Genomic DNA, 26,716 nt, shown 5'->3' with positions numbered 1-26,716 from the left:
TCTCTCTCCTTTCTCTCGGAGGACCTGAGCCCTTGGACCATGCTTCAGGACTACCTGCCATGATGACTCCTTGCTGTCCCCAGTCCACCCAGCCTTGCTGCTGTTCCAGTTTCAACTGTTCTGCCTGCGGCTATGAAACCCTAAACTGTTCAATTGTTACTCGAGGTGCTGTTTTGTTGCACCCTCTACAACCACTGTGATCTCCACCCGGCACAGCCAGAAGAGGACTGGCCACCCCTCATAGCCTGGTTCCTCTCTAGGCTTCTTCCTAGGTTTTTTCCTTTCTAGGGAGTTTTTCCTAGCCACCGTGCTTCTACACCTGCATTGCTTGCTGTTTGGGGTTTTAGGCTGGGGCTATATAAATAGATTTGATAGAGGACTGAGGGTCTTCCAAATATTGAAAGTGTGTAAATAGTTACCCATGTTATTTTGTAAATGTGTATATATATTTTTTTAAATCAATAATAAAAAAATCCCTTTTTTTTTTCAATTTATTTTTCTACATTTTATGGGGGGAGGGGGTGTGTTAGAATACCATTTTGGTATTTTGTATATAGTTATTGGTTTATAAATGTATACCTTCAACAATTTGGCCACTTGGGTACATTTGGGCTACTTGTGTGGGACACCTGGGTGACTTCATGATAAATGTCATGTAGCACACATTTTGGAAGTTATCATTCTGAAACTTTGCACAAGTACTGTTGCCCTCATATTTTTCACTGAAATTGTCCCCATCATCCGATCTGAATGTTTGTTTTATCTTGTTCATTTTAAAGATGATATTTTTAAAAAAGTATTTTTTCCCCATTGTTTTATCTAAACCAGATGCCTTGTAATATATTCTCCTACATTCAATTCACAAACTTCAGAGTGTTCTTTCAAATGGTACCAAGAATATGCATATCCTTGTTTCTGTGCCTGAGCTACAGGTTGTTAGATTTGGGTATGTCTTCAGGCGGAAATCGCATCAAGTTGGGGGGGCTAAAATAAGCGTTGTCGTCCGCCTGTCCAACCTCAGAAACCTTCACTTTGGGATTGCAATCTCCCCTGCGCCATACATAGTGAACAGTGTCCAGACGAGAAATTACCTTTCTCTGAGCCAGGCAAAATCACACATCAAAGTCATTATTATGAATATATCCGAGTAAATGCCAATAGAGAAGAAAAAAGCTCAAATAAATAAAAAAATGTGGGTGGTTTGAGTGAAAAAACATGTTTAAGACCGAATGCGGCCAACGGTGCAAAATTAGTTTGATACGCCATCCCACCTGGATTACGCTCATTTGGTTTTCAACAGAACAATGACCCAACACACCTCCAGGCTGTGTAAGGGCTATTTGACCAAGGAAAGTGATGGAGTGCTACATCAGATGACCTGGCCTCCAAAATTACCCGACCTCAACCCAATTGAGATGGTTTGGGATGAGTTGGACCGCAGAGTGAAGGAAATGCAGCCAAACAAGCGCTCTGCATACAGCTCTGGTTTTACTAAGTTATAGGTATGTGTTTGGGTAAAATGAAAATGTTTGTTTTATTCTATAAACTACGGACAATTCTCCCAAATAAAAAAAGTAATTTAGAGCATTTATTTGCAGAAAATTAATATTTGATCAAAATTACAAAAAGATGCAGTGTTGTCAGACCGCGAGAAATGCAAATAAAATACGTTTATATTCATTTTTAAACACAATACTAATGTTTTAACTTAGGAAGAGTTCAGAAATCAATATTTGGTGGAATAACCCTGATTTTCAAATCGCGTCTTGGCATGCTCTCCACCATTCTTCCACATTACTGTTGGGTGACTTTATGCCACTCCTGCTGCAAAAATTCAAGCAGCTCTGCTTTGTTTGATGGCTTGCGACACACCAGAGAAACAGATAATTTTGTGGTCGCTTCAATTTCTTTCCAGAGCTGTATGTGGGAACTTCTTCAAGACTGTTGGAAAAGCATTCCTCATGAAACTGGTGGAGAGAATAACAGAAGTGTGCAAAGTTGTCAAGGCGTGGCTACTTGAAAGAATATCAAATATATTCCCATGTGCATGTTATTTCATAGTTTTGATTTATTCACCTTTGACTGGTACTGTATGTTAATCATTAAAACCCTGGAATGAGCAGGTGTGTCCAAACCTTTGACTGGTACTGTATGTTAATCATTAAAACCTTGGAATGACCAGGTGTGTCCAAACCTTTGACTGGTACTGTATGTTAATCATTAAAACCTTGGAATGACCAGGTGTGTCCAAACCTTTGACTGGTACTGTATGTTTATATTTCTACTGTTGGGAAGAGAACAGAATGTTAAGCACAAAAATGTTGGTAGAACACATTGAAGTATGTGATTTATGTTTACTACAGGTACTACATTTTTTTAACCTTTATTTAACTAGGCAAGTCAGATAAGAACAAATACTGATTTACAATAACGGCCTACTGGGGAACAGTGGGTTAACTGCCTTGTTCGGGGGCAGAATGACAGATCTTTACCTTGTCAGCTCGGGGATTCGATCCAGCAACCTTTCAGTTATTGGCCCAACGCTCTAACCACTAAGCTACCTGCCTGCCCCAGGTAGCCTGGGGCAATACAAAGGTGATGTGACAAAAATGTGACTAAAATTAAATGACATTTTGTTGACTAAAAGAACACTGTTAGTCACATTTTTGTCAATTGAATAATTCGTATAGTTATTGTCAAAATGACCGATGACTACATCTAAAAACTAGTGCCAGAATGAACACAGCTCCACAAACAACCCTATACAAAGGGAAATGGCACCAAGATGCAGTTAGGCATTCTCAGACTGACATTCATGTCTGAGTCATTACGATTGGTTGCGCTTCTTCTAATAAGGCCAAAATGTCAGGCCTTCAAAATAGCTTTTCCACCCTCACTTGCCATTTTAGAAGCAAATGTAGTTTACAGTGCCTTCAGAAAGTATTCAGACCCCTTGACCTTCCACATTGTTACGTTACAGCCCTATTCTAACATTTATCAACCCCCCCTGATCAACACACAATACCCCATGACAAAGCAAAAACAGGTTTAGACATTTTTGCAAATTTATAAAAAGAAATATAAAAAAATGGATACCACATTTAATAAGTATTCAGACCCTTTACTCAATACTTTGTTGAAACACCTTTGGCAGTGATTACAGCCTCGATTCTCCTTGGGTATGACGCTACAAGCTTGGCACACTAGTATTTGGGGAGTTTCAACCCATTCTTCTCCTCAGATCCGGTCAAGCTCTGTCAGGTTGGATTGGGAGCGTTGCTGCAAAACTATTTTCAGGTCTCTCCAGAGATGTTAGATCAGGTTTAAGTCCAGGCTCTGACTGGGCCACTCAAGCACATTCAGAGATTTGTTCCGAAGCCACTCCTGTATAGTCTTGGCTGTGTGCTCAGGGTCATTGTCCTGTTGGAAGGTGAACCTTCGCCCCAGTCTGAGGTCCTAAGCGGGTTTTCATCAAGGAGCTCTGTACTTTGCTCCATTACATTTTGCCTTCAATCAAGACTAGACTCCCAGTCCCTGCCGCTGAAAAACATCCCCACAGCATGTTGCCACAACCATAATTCACCGTAATGGTGCCAGGTTTCATCCAGACATGACACTTGTCATTCAGGCCAAAGAGTTCAATCTTGGTTTCATCAGAACAGGGAATCTTGTTTCTCATGGTCAGTCCTTTAGGTGCCTTTTGGCAAATTCCAAGTGGGTTGTCATGTGCCTTTTACTGTGGAGTGGCTTCAGTCTGGCCACTGCCCCATAAAGGCCTGACTGGTGGAGTGCTGCAGAGATTGTGAGAACTTTCTAGAAGGACAACATCTCCATAGAGGAACTCTGGAGTTCTGTCAGGTTCACCTCCCTGACCAAGGCCCTTCACCCCCAATTGCTCAGTTCGGACAGGCAGCCAGCTCTAGGTGGTTCCAAACTTCTAACATTTAAGAATGATGGAGGCCACTGTGTTCTTGAGGAGCTTCAAATGATGGAGACATTTTTTGGTACCCTTCCCCAGAGCTGTGCCTCGACACAATCTTGTTGTGGAGTTCTACGGACAATTCCTTCGACCTCATGGCTTGGTTTCTGCTCTGACATACACTGTCAACTGTGGGACCTTTTATAGAGAGGTGTATGCTTTTCCAAATCATGCTCAAATCAATTGAATTTACCACAGGTGGACTCCAATGATTGTAAATAGTTTCTTTCATTTGCACAAAAAAAGTAATCTAAAAACCTGTTTTTGCTTTGTCATTATGGGATATTGTGCATTGAAATTGATTGATTTAAATCATTATAGAATAAGGCTGTATAGTTACAAAATTAGGGAAAAGTCAAGGGGTCTGAATACTTTCTGAAGGCATAGTAAGTAAAACAATGACAATTTAAGTGTCTTATCAAAAGTGACATTTTATTAGGGAGCTTACAAAGGCAGAGGAAACGAAGCAATTGAATTTACAACAGAGTGAGTGTTTCATTCCACCTAAATGGGGTTATTTTTAATGGGATCCCATGACCGTAGAGGCCTGGTCTGTTGGTTTTTGTGATTGAGGCCAAGCTCAAACAAAAACGTGCACACACACACACACACACACACAGTCATGTACCACGGCATGGAATAGGGCACAGAGGTCTAATAAGGTGGCAGACAGTATTCAACTACAGCAGAAGGGCTTTCAGGACGACAGGGTTCTCAGAATACAGTGGGATGACAGGTGACGGAGCAGTAAAAAGCCTTTACAATTCCATCCCCTTTCAAAATGGAAAGATGTGAGGGCCAGCCGTCAGAGGCGACTCAAAGTTCAAGAGGCGACTCACTTGGAGTTAAAATGCCTTTTTTGAAAGACAATGTTGAAAGCAACAGACTGATAATTGGAAAAGCAAACATGACTGAATTAAGTGAACTTCACATTGAAAAAGATCAACCAAGTATATTTCAAGGTCACGATAAGCAGTCGTGGTAAAAGAGTAATGACAATGATAATTGTCAAGTGTTTCAGTACTATATCACTTGACACAATGATGAAAATAATCATGGCCTCTAAACAGTCAAGCTGCATACTGGACCCTATTCCAACTAAACTACTGAAAGAGCTGCTTCCTGTGCTTGGCCCTCCTATGTTGAACATAATAAACGGCTCTTTATCCACCAGATGTGTACCAAACTCACTAAAAGTGGCAGTAAAGCAGCCTCTTGAAAATTCCAAACCTTGACCCAGAAAATATTTTTTTAAACTAAATTGGCCTATATCAAATCTCCCATTCCTCTCAAAATTGAGAAAAGGCTGTTGCGCAGCAACTGCCTTCCTGAAGACAAACAATATATACGAAATGCTTCCGTCTGGTTTTAGACTCCATCATAGCACTGAGACTACACTTGTGAAGATGGTAAATTACCTTTTAAATGGCATCAGACTGAGGATCTGCATCTGTCCTCGTGCTCTTAGACCTTAGTGCTGCTTTTGATACCATCGATCACCACATTCTTTTGGAGGGATTGGAAACCCATATTAGTCTACACGGACAAGTTCTGGCCTGGTTTAGATCTTAGCTGTCGGAAAGATATCAGTTTGTCTCTGTGAATGGTTTGTCCTCTGACAATTCAACTGTAATTTTCAGTGTTCCTCAAATTTCCGTTTTAGGACCACTATTGTTTTCGCTATATATTTTTCCACTTGGTGATCATTCCACTTGTCATTCGGAAACATAATGGTAACTTTCACTGCTATGCGGATGACACACAGCTGTACATTTCAATGAAACACGGTGAAGCCCCAAAATTACACTCGCTGGAAGCCTGTGTTTCAGACATAAGGAAGTGGATGGCAGCAAACGTTCTACTTTTAAACTCGGACAAAACAGAGATGCTTGTTCTAGGTCCCACAAAACAAAGAGATCTTCTGTTGAATCTGACAATAAATCTTGATGGTTTAACAGTCATCTAAAATAAAACTGAAGGATGTCGGCGTTACTCTGGACCCAATCTCTCTTTTGACGAACATATCAAGACTGTTTCAAGGACAGCTTTTTCCAATCAGAAATTGAAGAAAAATGTATCCATGCTTTTGTTACTTCGAGGTTAGATTACTGCAATGCTCTACTTTCAGCTACCCGCATAAAGCACTAAATAACCTTCAGTTAGTGCTAAATACGGCTGCTAGAATCCTGACTAGAACAAACAAAAATGTGATCATATTACTCCAGTGCTAGCCTCCCTACACTGGCTTCCTAATAAGGCAAGGGCTGATTTCAAGGTTTTACTGCTAACCTACAAAGCATTACATGGGCTTGCTCCTACCCATCTTTCCGATTTGGTCCTGCCGTACATACCTATAAGTAGGCTACGGTCACAAGACGCAGGCCGACCTAACTGTTCCAATAATTTCTAAGCAAACAGTTGGAGCCAGGGCTTTCTCCTATAGAGCTCAATTTTTACGGAATGGTCTGCCTACCCATTTGAGAGACGCAGACTCGGTTTCAACCTTTAAGTCTTTATTGAAGACTAATCTCTTCAGTAAGTTGTACGGTTGAGTGTAGTCTGGCCCAGGAGTGTGAAGGTGAACAGAAAGGCACTGGAGCAACAAACCGCCTGTGTTGTCTCTGCCTGGCCGGTTCCCCCCCCCTCTCCACCGGGATTCTCTGCCTCTAACCCTATTACAGGGGCTGAGTCACTGGCTTACTGGTGCTCTTTCATGCTGTCCCTAGGAGGGGTGCGTCACTTGAGTCACTGACGTGGCCTTCCTGTCTGGGTTGGCGCCCCCCCTTTGAGTTGTGCTGTGGCGCAGATCTTAGTGGGCTTTTCTCGGCCTTGTCTCAGGATGGTAAGTTGGTGGTTGAAGATATCCCTCTAGTGGTGTGGGGGCTGTGCTTTGGCAAAGTGGGTGGGGTTATATCCTGCCTGTTTGGCCCTGTCCGGGGGTATCATCGGATGAGGCCACAGTGTCTCCTGACCCCTCCCGTCTCAGCCTTCAGTATTTATGCTGCAGTAGTTTGTGTGATGGGGGGCTAGGGTCAGTCTGTTATATCTGGATTATTTCTCCTGTCTTATCCAGTGTCCTGTGTGAATTTAAGTATGCTCTCTCTCATTCTCTCAGAGGACCCGAGCCCTAGGACCATGCATCAGGACCTCGTTGTACCCAGTCCACCTGGCCGTGCTGCTGCTCCAGTTTCAACTGTTCTGCCTGTGATTATTATTATTTGACCATGCTGGTCATTTATGAACATTTGAACATCTTGGCCATGTTCTATTATAATCTCCACCCGGCACAGCCAGAAGAGGACTGGCCACCCCACATAGCCTGGTTCCTCTCTAGGTTTCTTCCTAGGTTCTGGCCTTTCTAGGGAGTATTTCCTAGCCACTGTGCTTCTACACCTGCATTGCTTGCTGTTTGGGGTTTTAGGCTGGATTTTTGTACAGCACTATCAGCTGATGTAAGAAGGGCTATATAAATACATTTGATAATTGAAAAGACATATCGAAAGGGAAATGTAGAGTCTGAATTTACTTCTTCCCATCAAAGAAAATAAATAGTGCCTAATGTGCCAAACATTAGAAACACCTTAATATTGAGGTGCACCCAACGTTCCCTTAAATGTTTTTCATCACTGAGCAAATTTCAGATCTGCTGAGCTCAAACTTGAGCATTGCGAAAATTCTGTACAACTTCCAGCGCACGTTTACTGTGAACACTGAGGAACACTTTTAACAGTGGTCAAGTACCCGGTGGCTATTTGATCATAATGTAGTCCTCCATCAAAGTAGAAAACAATGTGTGATGTTCAGTGCCTACATTCCAGAAAACTTGGGGGGGGGGGCTTCACTTTAACCAGTTTATCCACTTGTCCTCGGACGAGGTGATTGAAAATGTTTGATGCAAAGAAAGTACTTTACAAAATAAAATGCAGGATTATTCCCATAGCATTATTACAGAGAAGCAGACAAATGATGCCACCCTCTGCCTACTTAGTTTACTTAAGCCTGTCTCAAAATACAACAATGCCTCTTAAAGCTCTACCTGATGTCTAGAAATGCACACGTTTTGTGCTCTTGTAGGAAGCAATGACTCCTCCATTGCTGACTACAAATGATCTATAACTGGGCTAATAACTCACTGGGCTAATAACTCGCAGCAAAGGATATGAAAACCTTTACAAATGTGCACTCGTCGCTACATGCTATCTGCATATAGGCCTAATGCAGCTCTGATTGGTTATGGCGCACCGGTCTGTGTGGAGTACAGGAATGAGGCGTGCCTGTCACTGCAATGGAATCCTACTCTGATGCGTTCTGCCTACAACTAAGTCTTGCATAGTTCATTTTGTTTCGGATTGTTGCATTGAAAGTGGCTAATATTCCGTAAGTAAATAGAAATGTTTATAATGTTAAAAACGGGGAAAACTCTCGAAAGTAGAGTGAAGTGAAATTTCGTGCTTCTCTCCACCGTGGGAGCTGTGTGCAGCTTAAAGGGCACATTTGTTGAACCCCCCCCCCCCCATTTTAACCTCTGAACAGCCTCAATTCGTCATGGCATGGACTCTACAAGGTATCAAAAAGCATTACATAGGGATGCTGGCCCATGTTGACTCCAATAATTCCCAAAGGTTTGTCAAGTTGGCTGGATGTCCTTCGGGTGGTGGACCATTCTTGATACACGCGGGAAACAGCAGCATTGACACAGACCGGTGCGCCTGGCCCCTACTACTATACCCCGTTCAAAAAGGCACTAAAATATGTTGTCTTTCCCATTCACCCTCTGAATGGCATACATACACAATCCATGTCTCGAGGCTTTAAAAAAATGTTTTTAAACGCATTTAACCAGTCTCCCCTTCTTCTACACTGATTGAAATGGATTTAACAAGTAGCATCAATAAGGGACCATATCTTTCACCTGGATTCACCTGGTCAGTCTGTCATGGAAAGAGCAGGTGTTTAACGTCTTGAACAGTGTATAGTCCAATAAAGCAGAGGAGTTCTTTTAATAATGAAAGTGGTACCATCGTCATCTGAGAGGAGTTCATTCCTAAGTGGCTGTAACATCTCCCTTGATCTCTCGAAAAAAGCACCACATCAGTCGCTCAAGAAATATACTTTGAAGGTCGCAGCTTCACTTGGGATAAAAACAATGGGATAAGAAGATAATACTGCCACAGGGGCTTTTCAGCCTTTGAATGCAGTGATTTTTTTCCAAGGGCTAGGGGGGGGGGAGCCACCAACAAACAACAAAGGGAAACCAGGGGAAATGTTGCTTTTGAAAACGTAACACGGGATTATGTAATCAAGGATCATACAAATGAATAATGACTAAGGTTTCAATGGGGCTCTATACCACATTAATTCAGGAGACAAGAGTCGACTTGGAGTATATGTATTTATGATGGATCCCCACTCCTCCTGGGGGTCCATCGAATATTAGGGCAGTAATATACATACCATCTTTAAACACAAATACATTTCACAACAGATTACACAATAAACTCAGTGTGTGCCCTCGAGCCACTACTCTACTACAAAACACAATTCAGGTGTACCTGTGTGTGACTCGTCAGTTGTCGCTGTATTTAGCCCTTTTAAATAGGATTTTACTGCTTGCGTGAGTTGATGTGGAATAGGGTTTCATGTAGGCATGGCTCTATGTAGTACTGTGTGTCTGTTCTTGACTAGGGGACTGAAGAGAACTCTGGTGGCATGTCTTCTGGGGTATGCATGGGTGTCTGAGCTGTGTGCCAGTAGTTTAAAAAACAGACAGCCCAGTCCATTCAGCATGTCAATACTTCTTACAAAAACAAGTAGAAGTCAATTTCTCCTCCACTTTGAGCCATGAGTGATTGATATGCATATTATTAATTTTAGCCCTACGTGTACATTTAAGGGTCAGCCGTTTAGCCCTGTTCTAGGCCAGTTGGACATTTTTCCCAATTCCCTGTTTGTGGAACCTGACCACATGACTGGGCAGTAGTCCAGTTGCAACAAAACTAGGGCCTGTAGGACCTGCCTTGTTGATATTGTTGTTAAAGCAGAGCAGCGCTTTAGTAATGTCAGATCAGATCATGTAATCAAGCATGATACTTGATGATTTAATCAGTTAGGCAGAAATGCAGGGAAAAATAATCCACGTAAGCAACGGAGGTCTTCGTTGGTCATTCCGGAACAGTCTTCAAAATAGTTTTTAAAAAGCCTTTGAGGAAATGAAGGTTGTTCGAAAGACACCAAGTTAAGCTCACCTCTGCTGTCAACCTGGTCAGCGCTCAGGGCAATGACGCTGCGGCAGCATCCGTTTTTGCTGAGTTACTGAACAAAAGAACACTGTCTGTGGGGAAGATATTCGTACAAACCAATCCCATCGTCATGTTTCTTGCAAAACGATTGTCAATACTGGTATGACAGGTTTTTCTGAAATAGTTTTCTGAAAATAGTTTCTAGACTGAGACTGCAAAGAACACTAAAGCTTAGGCTAGCCTAGGCCCTACATCAAGACCAAACTTGACCAAAATCTAGTCTTGAAATTGACTCTGGTGAATCAAAGCCAATTTTCTAGAAGACTTAACCAGAAGAGCGAACATTAGACTACACAATGGACTTTGGGATTTTTATTTCTGTCCCGTCTCAACTATCTGAGGAACTGTTTGTGACTTGTTGGGGTCCAGGGTGGTGAGACGAGCGCAACCTCTTGCCAAATCCCTATCCTGTCTTAAGGCAGCGTTGATCCATCCGTCATTTTGGCTTTCTGGAATAACAAATCATTTCCTGGTCCATGGGTGCAAACACAGATACTAATTATATATAACGTGTTAACACTTATCATGGATTCTTATTTCAAGCTGTTCTTCGTAAACTCTAGACCCTAATAACCAACATTCTATCAAAAATAAACCGCAAAGTGTTCTTTGCGAGATAATTATTCACGGGTCCCCAGTTGTGGAGCAACAGTACGAGAGAACATTAATGGGATTGGCACAACTCCAGACAGCCTGTGGTGTTCTGTTCACTGTGCATGCATGTCTGTTAAGATGTGCATCACCAGCTTCATTAAACAAATCTTCATTTGTTTCCCCATCTGCAGGGGGAGGAAAACAGGTAAGGAACCTAGCTACAGATTTATGATCCAATGGAAACTGGACAACAAACTCAATAACCCCAGTAACTGAGAAACTGATGGGATGCGAGAGCAAGGATGTGGCATCTCCATTACCTCCACGATGCTTGTAAGTTAAAAGCAACTATAAAATGTTTTGTTAGGTGTCCAGTCACCAGACTGTTACTGTGACTTAGCAGCAACAGTGCTGAAGGATAAAGCACCTGACCTTTAACCTTGAATGCAAGCCCTATCGCCATCCTTTCTTTTTGAGTCTTCCACTGATTTTAAAAAAATACATGACGGAGCACGTTATCAAAATGATTACGATCCCTCAAAGAACGATAAGAGACAAGGGCATCCTTCTACTGGTCAGGTCACAGGCATCAGGCTTTCAATTCTGAGGGCACAACCGTGTGATACTGTAGCCACCCTGCAATTGGTTAGCGTACCATGGCTTCTGCAAAGTGGTTTGATCCCACTGGCATAGCAATGGTACTAAGGGAATTCCTGTTCCTGATACTGGTGAGGCGTTGATCAGATTGGCATCAGCAATATCTTTACAAATCCAGGTTTCTCAGATTCGGAACTCTCAATATTGTCAGAATGGATAGTATCATGGCAAATACTGGTGAAAAGTGCTACATCAGTGCCGTGTCCACCAACGAGTGAGCTCCCGAATGCAGCGATCTAAGGCACTGCATCTCAGTGCTACAGACACCCTGGTTTGAATGGGATTCCCATAGGGCGGCAGACAATAGGCCCAGCGTCGTCTGGGATTGGCCGGTGTAGGCCATCATTGTAAATAAGAATTTGTTCATAACGGACTTTCCTAGTTAAAACAAAAAGGTTCAAATAAAAAATATATACTGACAGGTACTAAGTGAGAGTGCTACAGCTTGTGGTTTGGCTCACAGTTATCTGATAAATATTATAGTTAGACCAAATATTAGGCTAACTAATGGAAACACAAATACAATATTGAAGTCACTGGAACCCCCCACAAAAGGGTCATTGATTTGCATTTGGAAGGCCACTCACTTCCTCAACCACCAAGCTTCACATCAAGGACAAATTAAATTCAAGAGCTGCTGAAAAAAAATCATATTATATATTAATTTCTGAAAATCAATTTGAGGCTGAGGAGAGAGCAAGGGGCAAGAGGATAAAGGAATCTCTGCTTTTAATACTAAGACTGTTAAAATGAAATCTCTTGGATTGTAAAATGGTTCTGTCATGGGAGACTCAGTTTTATAATAAATAAACCTAGAGAAAAATAGAACAAATCATTTTTTATTGAAAGCTAGACTATTTGATTTGTTGGTCATATCTGGTGATAATTAGCCTAACACAGCATTCTGTAAATACTATAGAAGATCCTTGAACTGAGTAGCACTGACAATCATTAGCAGCAAGGAGAAGAGTAAAATGTGGCAGTGCAGGCCTGAAAAAACCTACACAATTTCAAAACACCAAGAAAGAGGCCGATAAAAATCAAAGGAGAAATAAATCTTTATACAGCAGAAGTAACAGATTGTAAAATGTACAAAACTGCATGACATATCCTTGAAGGTACGCTTAAAAAAAAAATCAAATTGGATATTAAATACCCTATGGATTGGAGGGGCTCGCCTTCAGTGTTAATGATCATGACCAGCTATGCACTAAGTACACTAAAAAATATAAAAGTTCACTACACAAAAACGAATGAAAGAAGCCAATGCTAAATTAACCCATTAATTAAACTAGGCATAATCTGCATGTTTCATTTGCTGCCATGCTTTCCTCACATAAAAAAAAACACTACGATTTTAATGTCCAATAACTTCCACTTCTCACAGGCTTCCTGACTACGCTGAATGCATGCACGATCAGTATGCTCTGCACCCGTCAATCATACTACTGTACCTCAGGTTTTTACCTCCATCAGGCTTAGTTCAGGGGGCTGTCCGAATGTCAGGCTCACTTGATCCTCAGGGGGCTAAGACTGCCCCTCTCGTCCCCTCCTGTGGTTCTCCATGGCTACCCTGCGCAGACTACCTGTCAGAGTACTAGCAACTGCGAGGCGTGATGAGTGAGGGGATTTGACAGTATTCGGGACAGTCTTTCTCCGGCTGTCTCCGAATGACAATCCATTCCAGCGGTCCCTCTTTTAAGACACCCCCGCTCTCCCTTTCCCCACTGCCCTTCACCTCTCCTTCCGCCACGATGACCTCCCTTTGTAACCTCGTCCTGGAGTGGCTGTCAGTGTTTTCCGAACCTGAAACAAACATGTGGTCCGAGAGCCACCGTTCTATAATGTCACACGGGCTGCGATGAAGCCAGCTCTTCTTCATTGCAATGGGGGATGAGCTGGAACACACTGCTTGAACAATAGCAGCATCTGCAGCAGGCGAACATGGGGGCAGTCGGGCCTGAACACAAGCTCGCGGCATATCTAAAATGGGCAAGGCGCCTCTATAGCCGTGCCAAGAGGACACTGTGTGCTTACAACAGACAGCAGCAGAAACTGAGATGGTGCCCATGTCCAGAGAAAACAATACATCAGGGCCCATTAAAATAAAACTCCCCTCCTCTGCCCTGCCTTGGACGGCAGGACCAGATACACCAAGTAGCCAGCTGGCCAATCAGCTTGCCAGGTAACCAGCCAAAAGGGACTAACAACCCCAGAGAATCAGTCAGCCAATCTGCCAGCAAAATCCACCAATAACAGAATATGCCAGATGAGCTCACTGGAAATACCGATCAGCAGCCATCTAGTAAATGATTCTTCCAACCCACAAGAGGCAGACTATGGCCCAATCTTCACAATAGCCCTCGCTTCCACAGCCCTTTGATTGCTTGCCGTTATGCTACCATATCTAGACTGCTGTTTGAAGTTAAGGACTTTCACTATCAAGTTTGTAAAAACGAGTTACAGGCTAATATGGAAATAGTTGAAAGACAGAAACAAAACTGACACTTAAGCACTCAGCTATTTGAACTTCTCCACTAAAATATATTAAGCAGTTGATCTTATTAAATCAGCTCTGCTCCCACTAAGCAACCCCATCAGGCTCACAAGAAATTCAACATTAGTCTTGTAAATGGAAAACAACCCCCACAAGATTTCCTGCCCAATAAAAAAAACTTATAGGCTAATGCATTTTTTGGACAATTGATTCTCTCACTCATGAATGGTCCCCATCTACCCCCCCCCCCCCTCGGCCCCCACCGACCGTTGGCTGTCAGAGCTTCTAGCATCATCCAGCCTCCGCCCCTGATATCCACCCCAGAGAGGTAGGCAATATCCCAGAGATCAAACTCCAACTAAAAGCTGACAAAAAAAATGTAAATTAAGAGTTTGCGGCCATCAATCCACCACTACATTAGTTAAATACTAACCATCCTCTCAGGGAGGGAAGTGAGAATGAAATCTCAGGACATGGCAACGAGGGGCTTTCTTTTTTTGTGCATCAGCAGATTAGGTCCCTTAGATTTCTGACCAACATTCTGGCCCTAGACTCCTGACGTTTCTGTTCACCGAGATGTAACGGCAAAGCAAGGGGGTGGCGAAAGCCAGGCGGGCGCTCACACTACCGAAACAGAGCAATCATTCTGAGATGATACCTACGATGAGGTCACTGTTCCGTCTGTTATTGCGAGATGGATAGGTTCTGCTGGTCATGGAACAACAACTGCATCCAAGTGCATGTGGTTAGGCTATACAGAGAGAGAGCGGGAGAAAGAACTGACTGAGAACAGCAATTGTGAGCTGTTTTAATGCCAGTTAAAAGTGGTAGCCTGAGTGCAGCAATTGTGTGTAGTCCGAGGGAGAGGATGTAAAATTATTATTATATATTTTTTTAAAGCCTTATGGTTTATTGGCAAAATACTACCCTACAGGTTTTGCAAGCGATACGTTTTATACCATTCCGCTAGCTCAAACATCCCCACTGCATACACAGCCTCACACAGCCTAAGGCTTTATCTCCCACTCCCCAGGATGCTGGCCTCCTTCAGGAAGACATCGATATTTAAGGCCACTGGGGTCTTCGCGGTAAGCAATTAATCACATTAACAAATACTCCAGCGCGCTGTCGCCCTTTATCACAGTGATGCTGCATTGCCTCTGGGCTGCTGACAGGAAGAGGCTCTTGTTAGGCAGCCTCGTTGCACACTTTCAGAACCACACCGTTAGGTATACCTATGTATAATTCATTTGGGCTGAAAAAAGGGAACGTCAGCAATTGCCAATTCCGAGTAACTCAACCACATTCCTCTTCCCAGCTGAGCATAGCTTTGTCCATCCTCATGAAATGAGGGCTGTTTGTATAGGAGGGCCTTGCGCTTTGCTGCAGACGGCAACGACTGCAAAACCTGCTCAAACACTATTCACAATCATAATCCAAAAATAAGAAAATGTCCATCTCAATGAAACCAATTGAAATAAACAAACAGGAATGCCGGTGCTTTATAGTCTTAGGTTTATTTCTACAGTGTGAGTGTATATAAACACACACACACACCCCTTAGGCGGTAAACAGTATACCGACGTATTTGGAAATAGCCACGGGATGGTTTTTCAATACTGTCAATACAGTTGAAACTATATAAAAATGTTTAGATTTAAGTAAATACCTGAAGTCAATTCATGCAATACGTTAGGAGAGAAAGCAGATCGCATCCACATCACCTGGCACATTAACAAACTTACCGTATGGCCTCCCGAGTGGCACAGAGGTCTAAAGCACTACAGCCTGGAGTTCGATGTCATTACCGGCCAATTGGCCCAGCGTTGTCCGGGTTAGGGGGGGGGTTTTAGTTGGCTCATCACTCTCTAGCAACTCCTTGTGGTGGGACGGGCACCTGCAGGCTGACTTCAGTTGTACAGTGTTTCCTCTGACATATTGGAACAGTTAGCACCTGCTCGCTTCATCCGGAAGCTAAGAAGCACGGTTTGGCGGGTCATTTTTCAGAGGATGCATGACTGGCTTTGGCTGGTGGCCACAAGAAAATGTGTGTACAATGAAAAAGCAAGACATTTTGGGGGGGATTATGCATGGCCATCATATTTCAAATGTTTATCATAGCAAGAATGTAGCCAGCTACATTTCCTAATGTTTTGCTTACAACAGTAAACTGGTGTGCACATGCTCTGAAGGCACGGCTATGGATGACGTCTAGGCTGGCAGCTTTGTGAGGGTTAACACGTTTGAATGACTTACATATGTCCTCGGTGGAGTGTGTGTAGCCCACGTTGTCGTTGGGGGCTCTCCTTGGCAGCTCATGGTCATTGTGCTCGAATCATGAGAAAATAGCTATTTTTCCCTGCCACATATGCCTTGTGTCCCGCATTGCTCCTGCACTTTGTCCCTATAATTGTGTTTCGCCATCTTGATCGATCTGCGTAGGTCGTATTTGTACTGTTCAACCAACCTATTGTCCCGGCAGCCTTGCCCTCTTTATAAGCAGCATCAATCGCTTTAAGTTTTCCTAAAAGGCTGCCATCAATCCACGGTTTTTGGGTCAGGAACATGTTGAAAAGAATAACGGTATCACATTATTTTTTTTGACTGAGTCACCATAATCATCGATGTCATCTCCAGAGGCAACCCATAACATATTCCAGTCCACGTGATCAAAACAGTCTTAGAGCATGAATTCTGATTGGTCGGACAAAATGCTGTACAGACCTGACCAACTGACTTTTACTCTACCCCCATGACAATCATCACTGTTGAAGTTAATACGGATATTGGCAGCATTCTCCTCTCCGTTCTCAGACAATCTGCTCTTACCCAATCTTCTCAGAGCAGGCAGGCCTCTTGCCCGAGTGACTCCAGACTCCACAGACACAGCATGTACACATACTGCTCCAGAGCCATTACCATTCTTCCTTCAGACAAGCATGAGTCAAAACTTTGTTCATTTGTCTCACATTTGCTTGTAAATATCCAAACTCGCCAAAAATTACATTTCGGTAGCTCCTACCTATATACAGCATGTATAACTTTGAGCTGGATTGCATGTCTTTTCAATTAGTTTATTTTTGTTTGTACATTTAGCTAGCCAACACAGTAAATAAACAGGTAACTTATGTAGAATTATTTGACAGTATGGGAAGGCTTAGGCTACAGTATTGCTGTGCGATATGAGCGCGACATCATTGCCTATTTAATCTCAGAGCCTATACCAGGACATAGAAATCGAATCTATTGATAAACTAAATATTAAACAACAATGTATTTTGTATGCCGTGGCCTAATGCTAATAGTTCTGAATTATACAGCAAAAAAAGGACATTGTCACCATAAAAGGCGAATGATGGGCGCTCGGGCGCTAGTTATAATTCTGGTTCACACAGTTTTATCAGACGTCTGATTTATAACGGAGAAGCGTGCATATGTATGGTATGCCCCGAGTTTATAAAATCAGTTTTTTCAGAAATGAAGCACACAGATATTTTAGTGTAACATTTCCACAACGGTTATAAAAAGAGGCCCCTCGGCTCTAAGCTCCTTCCTGCCAGCTCCTACGCGTGCTGTAGGTGCCCAGGGTAGGAACAGCACGCGGCGGCCATATCGCCTCCACCACTGCCTCTGCACCCTGGGGATGGGTAAGCGGGAAATGGAATTTAATCGTGAGCTTAGCATCAACAACCTTGATTGAAAACAACAGGAGAATAAAGTGGTGCGAGTGATCGTTCCCTCTGTATTGGGTGTGATACAAATTCTGCTACGCCTGGGACTGGAGAGCGGAGTCTAACTGAAGCCAGAACACAATCAGCGTCTTTGGTATTGAAAATGTGCTTCAAGGAAATGCACAATGATTGGTCTCGTCTCACAGGTCTCCTCAACGCTTGGCTAATTAGCAGGTGCCTTCATCATACAGCTGCCTTTCCTCATCTGCAGGAGCCCAACAAAGGTTCCTTTTTACATGTCAATTCAACGATCATCAGGATGGATCTGTGATTCTAATCGACGAGTCACTTCCAAGAGGGTGGGTAGAGTGATCCAATGAGAGAACACTAACGAGATAAAGATTCTTTCAACATGTGCACTCACTATCCAGAGTACATTTAAAAATGCTGCTTTTGTTTGTTTGTTTTAAGAATCACAAAACATTCCATCTCCTTGGTTAATTACCCATTTGAGGTACTTGCAATGCTGGCCTAGGCCTGCATTTGATGACATGGGTTAAATACAATTGGAACTATGGAGCCAAAGCACTGGTAAGCCCAATTCATTGTGGGAGATTGGATCAAATCGAGCCTTGTGCCCTGTGCTGTGTGAGCAGAGCAATGCATTATAGGGACTCTGTTTTGTTTTACAAAGTTTGCCACCCACTGCAGGTAATTGGACACCACACTGCACTGAATATTTCATTAGCTGTTGGACAGATGGCTGCGACAGATGCTGCAGGGAATAAACTTAGGTTTTGGGATACTCCTCAGCCAAGCCACTGTTGGAGATATCTAGGAGAATTGGAACTTTTCCACATCCTGCTTCAGAGTAAGTGCAGTGAGTTGCACTTTCCTTGTTTCAAGTAATCTGCCTTGATATATGTTCACGGTACATGTGTGATAGACCAGGGATAACTGGAGGACAGACAGTCCCAGTTCCCTACATGTGTGATAGACCAGGGATAACTGGGGGACAGACAGTCCCAGTTCCCTACATGTGTGATAGACCAGGGATAACTGGGGGACAGACAGTCCCAGTTCCTACATGCAGGATAACTGGGGGACAGACAGTCCCAGTTCCCTACATGTGCAGTAGACCAGGGTAGACCAGGGATAGACTGGGGGACAGACAGTCCCAGTTCCCTACATGTGCAGTAGACCAGGGAGACAGTCCCAACTGGGGGGAGTCCCAGTTCCCTACATGTGCAGTAGACCAGGGATAACTGGGGGACAGACAGTCCCAGTTCCCCTACATGTGCAGATAGACCAGGGATAACTGGGGGACAGACAGTCCCAGTTCCCTACATGTGCGGTAGACCAGGGATAACTGGGGGACAGACAGTCCCAGTTCCCTACATGTGCAGTAGACCAGGGATAACTGGGGGACAGACAGTCCCAGTTCCCTACATGTGCAGTAGACCAGGGATAACTGGGGGACAGACAGTCCCAGTTCCCTACATGTGCAGTAGACCAGGGATAACTGGGGGACAGACAGTCCCAGTTCCCTACATGTGCGGTAGACCAGGGATAACTGGGGGACAGACAGTCCCAGTTCCCTACATGTGCAGTAGACCAGGGATAACTGGAGGACAGACAGTCCCAGTTCCCTACATGTGTGATAGACCAGGGATAACTGGGGGACAGACAGTCCCAGTTCCCTACATGTGCAGTAGACCAGGGATAACTGGGGGACAGACAGTCCCAGTTCCCTACATGTGCGGTAGACCAGGGATAACTGGGGGACAGACAGTCCCAGTTCCCTACATGTGTGATAGACCAGGGATAACTGGGGGACAGACAGTCCCAGTTCCCTACATGTGTGATAGACCAGGGATAACTGGGGGACAGACAGTCCCAGTTCCCTACATGTGCGGTAGACCAGGGATAACTGGGGGACAGACAGTCCCAGTTCCCTACATGTGCAGTAGACCAGGGATAACTGGGGGACAGACAGTCCCAGTTCCCTACATGTGCAGTAGACCAGGGATAACTGGGGGACAGACAGTCCCAGTTCCCTACATGTGCAGTAGACCAGGGATAACTGGGGGACAGACAGTCCCAGTTCCCTACATGTGTGATAGACCAGGGATAACTGGAGGACAGACAGTCCCAGTTCCCTACATGTGCAGTAGACCAGGGATAACTGGGGGACAGACAGTCCCAGTTCCCTACATGTGCAGTAGACCAGGGATAACTGGAGGACAGACAGTCCCAGTTCCCTACATGTGTGATAGACCAGGGATAACTGGGGGACAGACAGTCCCAGTTCCCTACATGTGCAGTAGACCAGGGATAACTGGGGGACAGACAGTCCCAGTTCCCTACATGTGCGGTAGACCAGGGATAACTGGGGGACAGACAGTCCCAGTTCCCTACATGTGCAGTAGACCAGGGATAACTGGGGGACAGACAGTCCCAGTTCCCTACATGTGCAGTAGACCAGGGATAACTGGGGGACAGACAGTCCCAGTTCCCTACATGTGCGGTAGACCAGGGATAACTGGGGGACAGACAGTCCCAGTTCCCTACATGTGCAGTAGACCAGGGATAACTGGGGGACAGACAATCCCAGTTCCCTACATGTGCAGTAGACCAGGGATAACTGGAGGACAGACAGTCCCAGTTCCCTACATGTGCAGTAGACCAGGGATAACTGGGGGACAGACAGTCCCAGTTCCCTACATGTGCAGTAGACCAGGGATAACTGGGGGACAGACAGTCCCAGTTCCCTACATGTGCAGTAGACCAGGGATAACTGGGGGACAGACAGTCCCAGTTCCCTACATGTGCGGTAGACCAGGGATAACTGGGGGACAGACAGTCCCAGTTCCCTACATGTGCAGTAGACCAGGGATAACTGGGGGACAGACAGTCCCAGTTCCCTACATGTGCAGTAGACCAGGGATAACTGGGGGACAGACAGTCCCAGTTCCCTACATGTGTGATAGACCAGGGATAACTGGAGGACAGACAGTCCCAGTTCCCTACATGTGCAGTAGACCAGGGATAACTGGGGGACAGACAGTCCCAGTTCCCTACATGTGCAGTAGACCAGGGATAACTGGGGGACAGACAGTCCCAGTTCCCTACATGTGCGGTAGACCAGGGATAACTGGGGGACAGACAGTCCCAGTTCCCTACATGTGCAGTAGACCAGGGATAACTGGGGGACAGACAGTCCCAGTTCCCTACATGTGCAGTAGACCAGGGATAACTGGGGGACAGACAGTCCCAGTTCCCTACATGTGCGGTAGACCAGGGATAACTGGGGGACAGACAGTCCCAGTTCCCTACATGTGCAGTAGACCAGGGATAACTGGGGACAGACAGTCCCAGTTCCCTACATGTGCAGTAGACCAGGGATAACTGGGGGACAGACAGTCCCAGTTCCCTACATGTGCAGTAGACCAGGGATAACTGGGGGACAGACAGTCCCAGTTCCCTACATGTGCAGTAGACCAGGGATAACTGGGGGACAGACAGTCCCAGTTCCCTACATGTGCAGTAGACCAGGGATAACTGGGGGACAGACAGTCCCAGTTCCCTACATGTGCGGTAGACCAGGGATAACTGGGGGACAGACTGGACTAGGGATAACTGGGGGACAGACAGTCCCAGTTCCCTACATGTGCAGTAGACCAGGGATAACTGGGGGACAGACAGTCCCAGTTCCCTACATGTGCAGTAGACCAGGGATAACTGGGGGACAGACAGTCCCAGTTCCCTACATGTGTGATAGACCAGGGATAACTGGGGGACAGACATTCCCAGTTCCCTACATGTGCAGTAGACCAGGGATAACTGGGGGACAGACAGTCCCAGTTCCCTACATGTGTGATAGACCAGGGATAACTGGGGGACAGACAGTCCCAGTTCCCTACATGTGCGGTAGACCAGGGATAACTGGGGGACAGACAGTCCCAGTTCCCTACATGTGTGGTAGACTAGGGATAACTGGGGGACAGACAGTCCCAGTTCCCTACATGTGTGGTAGACTAGGGATAACTGGGGGACAGACAGTCCCAGTTCCCTACATGTGCGGTAGACCAGGGATAACTGGGGGACAGACAGTCCCAGTTCCCTACATGTGTGGACAGTCCCAGTTCCCTACATGTGCGGTAGACCAGGGATAACTGGGGGACAGACATGTAGGGATAACTGGGGGACAGACAGTCCCAGTTCCCTACATGTGTGATAGACTAGGGATAACTGGAGGACAGACAGTCCCAGTTCCCTACATGTGCAGTAGACTAGGGATAACTGGAGGACAGACAGTTCCAGTTCCCTACATGTGCAGTAGACTAGGGATAACTGGAGGACAGACAGTCCCAGTTCCCTACATGTGTGGTAGACCAGGGATAACTGGAGGACAGACAGTCCCAGTTCCCTACATGTGCGGTAGACCAGGGATAACTGGAGGACAGACAATCCCAGTTCCCTACATGTGCAGTAGACCAGGGATAACTGGGGGACAGACAGTCCCAGTTCCCTACATGTGCGGTAGACCAGGGATAACTGGGGGACAGACAGTCCCAGTTCCCTACATGTGCGGTAGACCAGGGATAACTGGGGGACAGACAGTCCCAGTTCCCTACATGTGTGGTAGACTAGGGATAACTGGGGGACAGACAGTCCCAGTTCCCTACATGTGTGATAGACTAGGGATAACTGGAGGACAGACAGTCCCAGTTCCCTACATGTGCAGTAGACTAGGGATAACTGGAGGACAGACAGTCCCAGTTCCCTACATGTGCGGTAGACCAGGGATAACTGGGGGACAGACAGTCCCAGTTCCCTACATGTGTGGTAGACTAGGGATAACTGGAGGACAGACAATCCCAGTTCCCTACATGTGTGATAGACCAGGGATAACTGGAGGACAGACAGTCCCAGTTCCCTACATGTGCACTGTCTGGATGGAATCCACTTTCTTTTTAGTCAATAACCCAGACAGATGTTACCACAGACATGTGGGAATCAACCCCTTTGAGTGATATTGAATGGCTCCATCAGCAGCTTGGCAAATATTGAACAAAGGGAGAGAAATTTGCCAGAGGGGATTTAGGGGGTCACTCCCCCCCCAAAGAGGTGTGTAGGCTATTGCTTGGATTTCAAGCTTGTGGAATGAATTTGAGGAAGCTCAATGACGTGTTTGCAGTCCATTCAGTCAGTCAATGCAGCATCTTGATGAATGAGAGGTGCTGTAATTGTTTAAAAGATCCAAGTGATGTTTTGGCAATGGTGAGCAATGCTAAAGTTAGACATGAGTTTCTACACAAAACCTTACACTGATTGACGTAGCCTTGCGTTTGAAACAAGTAGCCTACAGACCAAATAAGGCAAATTGGCTATATTATTACTGTAATACCCACAACTGTTCTCCAAAAGTCCAAGAGGTGGGGAGAATACAATCTTAGAGAGCAGTGTGAAATATAACAGGCTTGCCATGCCACTCACTGTTCCATCACAGACAAATGTTTGCATATTTCAATATTAGCTTGGCATACTGCTGACAGAGCCAATCTCACATTTTCAAATTGCCTGCTTGTTCAACATAATGGTTAGTTTCATAAAGCTGGAGAGGAGGCTCAACCAAAAGGCAATAGTGGTATTTATTATAGCATCTAGGCAACCAAGATTACCAACTCAGTCCTCAGATAAGCAAGACATTTGTAAGTAAAAACACTTGATTCATTAAATCACAAGCATTTGGAAGTTAACAGCGATTTAATCTCAAATTAAAATTAAAAACAGACCAAGGCTCAAGACAAACTCAATGTCATGAAAGAGAATTGATTTGAGGAATGCTTTTTGAATATACTCCTAACAGCAGCAAGAGTTACAAATCATCTGCTGCATCAAATATGACACGCCTGGTTTTAATGCATCTGGGAGAGCTTGATAGATGGGTGAATGCGCTTCCCACAGTCCTCAGGTCACCTAGTACATCACACAGCTAGCAAACGATTTATCTTACAGAACGGCTGGGAAACCATGTGCCCACCCAAGGTAGTCCGTTAGGCAGCATATCAGACATAGGCCAAAATAATCAATGGCACCCTTTTCCCTATATAGTGCAATAATTTTGACCAGGGCCCATTGGGTGTCATTCGAGACTCACACAGTGCAATTCTGCATTGAGTCTCCTTGTAATTTTGCTGAGGAGGTTCTCTGGTGTTCTACTTGAAGGTACTTCATACAGACAATACACTTAGGTCTGGACAAAGCTTGGTGCTTAGAACAGGAGAGGAATAATAGTAGTAGCTGTGAAAAGTGCAACATTAGCCCAGGATCTACCAATTATCCCTGCTCGTCAACATAGCACACTAGCAAATACTCAGACTTCCAATCATTGCACCAACGTCGGTTAGCATTGGCTAGCAAAACTTCCTTCATACTGGACACAGACATGAAAATGGTATCCACAAGTTCATCTGCCTCTGGGGATGTAGATGAAGGGCCTCATTGCCAAAATACCAAAGTTTCCCTTTAAAATGAGTGCACACCAACACTGCCTAGGCAGATTAAAGTGCAGTTTATTGATGATAATGCACTAATTCAGATGTTTAACTGCAGGGACCGCCTTGCTAGCACCTTGTGCAAATATGTGCACTTACTAGCCAATACTTGTGTCAGTCCAGTAACAACAGTTGAGTATTGGCTAGTAGTCTACATGAAATAAAAGCACATCAGCAGTGCTGTTTGAATGGGACACCAATTTGATGACAACCCCAAGAATGAATGGCAGTGCAGCCAGCCGGCCAGTACAGTGTGAACCATTTTGACAGATAAACAATAGCAGAATGTGTACAGTGTGAAGGAATGGCCAAGAACAAATCGAGGGGAGACACGGCCCCTGTGGCTTCCGGGTTTCAACCCTGCCGTCATAAGAAATGCCACATCAACTTGATTTGTATTATAAATTGGCAGTGTCCAACTACATTCAAGCTGTCCAGTGGCCACATTAATGTCAGGAGGACAGTACCATTGTGTAGAGCAGTACTTACATGCCTATTCTATAGTATTAATCATTTCCACAACCTTGGATGTTTTGGGAATTATAAATTATACTCTAAAACCTGAGATGCAGAACCTAGTTGACCATGTCCTACCCAAAGTGAAGTGGCACTGACTGTCCTCTTGGAGCCACGATAACACTGACTTTGGCTAGGATACTTAACTTGGATGAGTGAGTGAATCGATGAATGAATGACTAGAACAAGGCTCTCCAACCCCAGTTGTAAACTAACCTTATTCAATTTATCAACCAGCTAGTTATTAGAATAAAGTGTGCTAGATTAGAATCGGAGTGAACCTTCAGCGCGGCAGCTCTCTGGGACCAGGGTTGGAGAGCCCGTCAACTAGAACAACAGAGTTCTAGGCCTATTCCTCACGAGGAAATGTCAAGGGTGTTCTGACTTCGGGGCATTACTTGCCTAGCTAAAGTTACAGTAGTTAGCTAACAATCCGTCAGCCTATTTATAACACGGAGCATATTGTTGCTTTGCAGGTTGACCGGTGTTCGTTTTACAACGCTAGCTGGTTAGCTGTTAGATGAGCTGAAGTTACTCATCATATTTGAAAAACAGTCCGGTAAAAGTTTTGCAACCGGTGAAGTTGTGCATGATACAGTAGTTGACTAGGGAAACTGCATTGTGCGGCCAGGGAGACAAATCGCCAGACATTACACAGTGCAGTCAATAAAGCGAGGCATCAACCCATCTAGAACAGCAGCAAGCATGAGTCGCTCGTGGCTTGCGAGCCTATTTACTACAACACAACCAAAGGCAGTTGTTGGCTAGCTAGCTAATACTGGAAATGAGTTAGCTAACTACTTACCATGGATCAAACTCGTGGATGATGCTCTCGAACCGGATCACTGCAAAAAGTCTTGAGCTGAAGCCTGCCAACCAGGCCAGAAAAAGAATGGTAAAGGAGAGTAAGGACTGCCACCCTGCCGGCTGTGCCAGTCCGCCAGAGAGGCCTCCTTTGCCCCCTCCTCCACACGCCGCGTTAGGTCGGCTGTTTCCATGCAGCGAGCCCCCGGCATTCAAGGACGCTTTGTGCTTGCTGTCAGTAGCCGTGTGGTGCTCCGCCATATTCTGCGTGGTTTGAAAGAGCACGCTTCCCTATCCCCCTTTACTCCGGTTCAGCTCCCTATATTTTTAACGTGGTTTTCTCTCCTTACCTTCGCTGTAAATCCACCGTCTTTTTATTCACATTTGTCAGAGACAACCACCATTACCTACAGCACCCTCTCGCCAAAAAGTCGGTCTGACTGACTGGTGAGGGAATGGGCGGAACAACAGGAACCACCGATAGCCTCTCACAGAACGACAGGTACAACAGGAGCCAAAGACTGCGGAGCCGTTGGACATGAAGAAACCAATCCCGCGCAAGTACTACGATGACAGACCGATGTATCTACCAATGGAATGTCAGAACCGCCATAAGCATGTTGAAACCCTGGAAGTGTATTTATTATAGGGCCTACAATATAATTGTTATATCCGCTTAAAAATGAGTAATTATGGTTTCTTTAATCATTTACTGTGTGGATTTAATCATGATTCAAATGTTGGCCAAGCTGCCCATAAAGTGGTTGCATGAAACATGTCCCTGATTCTGAGAATGGAATGGGTGGGTTGTCTTGTCTTGTCGACAGGAGAGAGACTGTGAGATTGTGAAGATGAATAACTTTAATGAGAAGTGATATTTATATTGCCCTTGGAGGTTCTCTGCTGAGGCATGGTTATTAATAAAGATGTATGTGTTCTCCTCACTATTTGTCCCCCAGCAAAGACAAAAGTACACCATAAATCATTGCGTAACCTAGGTATAGTTCTCTGGATAGTACAGTTTGCATCTCTTATTCTATGCTTTTTAGATATGTAGGCATCAACAGAGGAAATGGGTGCGTTTTTTTAATTGACTGTGATACAATTGATTGGAGATCAATAGATTGAATTGATTGGTT

The 26,716-nt window shown here is 44.6% G+C and overlaps 1 protein-coding gene across 1 annotated transcript in view; it reads right to left on the bottom strand.

Moving 5' to 3' along the window:
• LOC118399141 (dolichyl-diphosphooligosaccharide--protein glycosyltransferase subunit STT3B) overlaps positions 1 to 26,071 on the bottom strand; it is an 86,787-nt gene extending 60,716 nt beyond the window's left edge. Inside the window, exon 1 of the mRNA XM_035794964.1 lies at positions 25,579 to 26,071. Within this exon, the coding sequence (XP_035650857.1) occupies positions 25,579 to 25,838 (260 nt within the window). The 5' untranslated portion in view covers positions 25,839 to 26,071. The remainder of the gene's footprint in view (positions 1 to 25,578) is intronic.
• Between the last annotated feature and the right edge of the window lie 645 nt (positions 26,072 to 26,716).

This window comes from Oncorhynchus keta, chromosome 20 (assembly GCF_023373465.1).
Source record: "Oncorhynchus keta strain PuntledgeMale-10-30-2019 chromosome 20, Oket_V2, whole genome shotgun sequence".
NCBI classification, from domain to species: Eukaryota; Metazoa; Chordata; class Actinopteri; order Salmoniformes; family Salmonidae; genus Oncorhynchus; species Oncorhynchus keta.
This window is presented reverse-complemented; position numbering and strand designations above follow the sequence as displayed.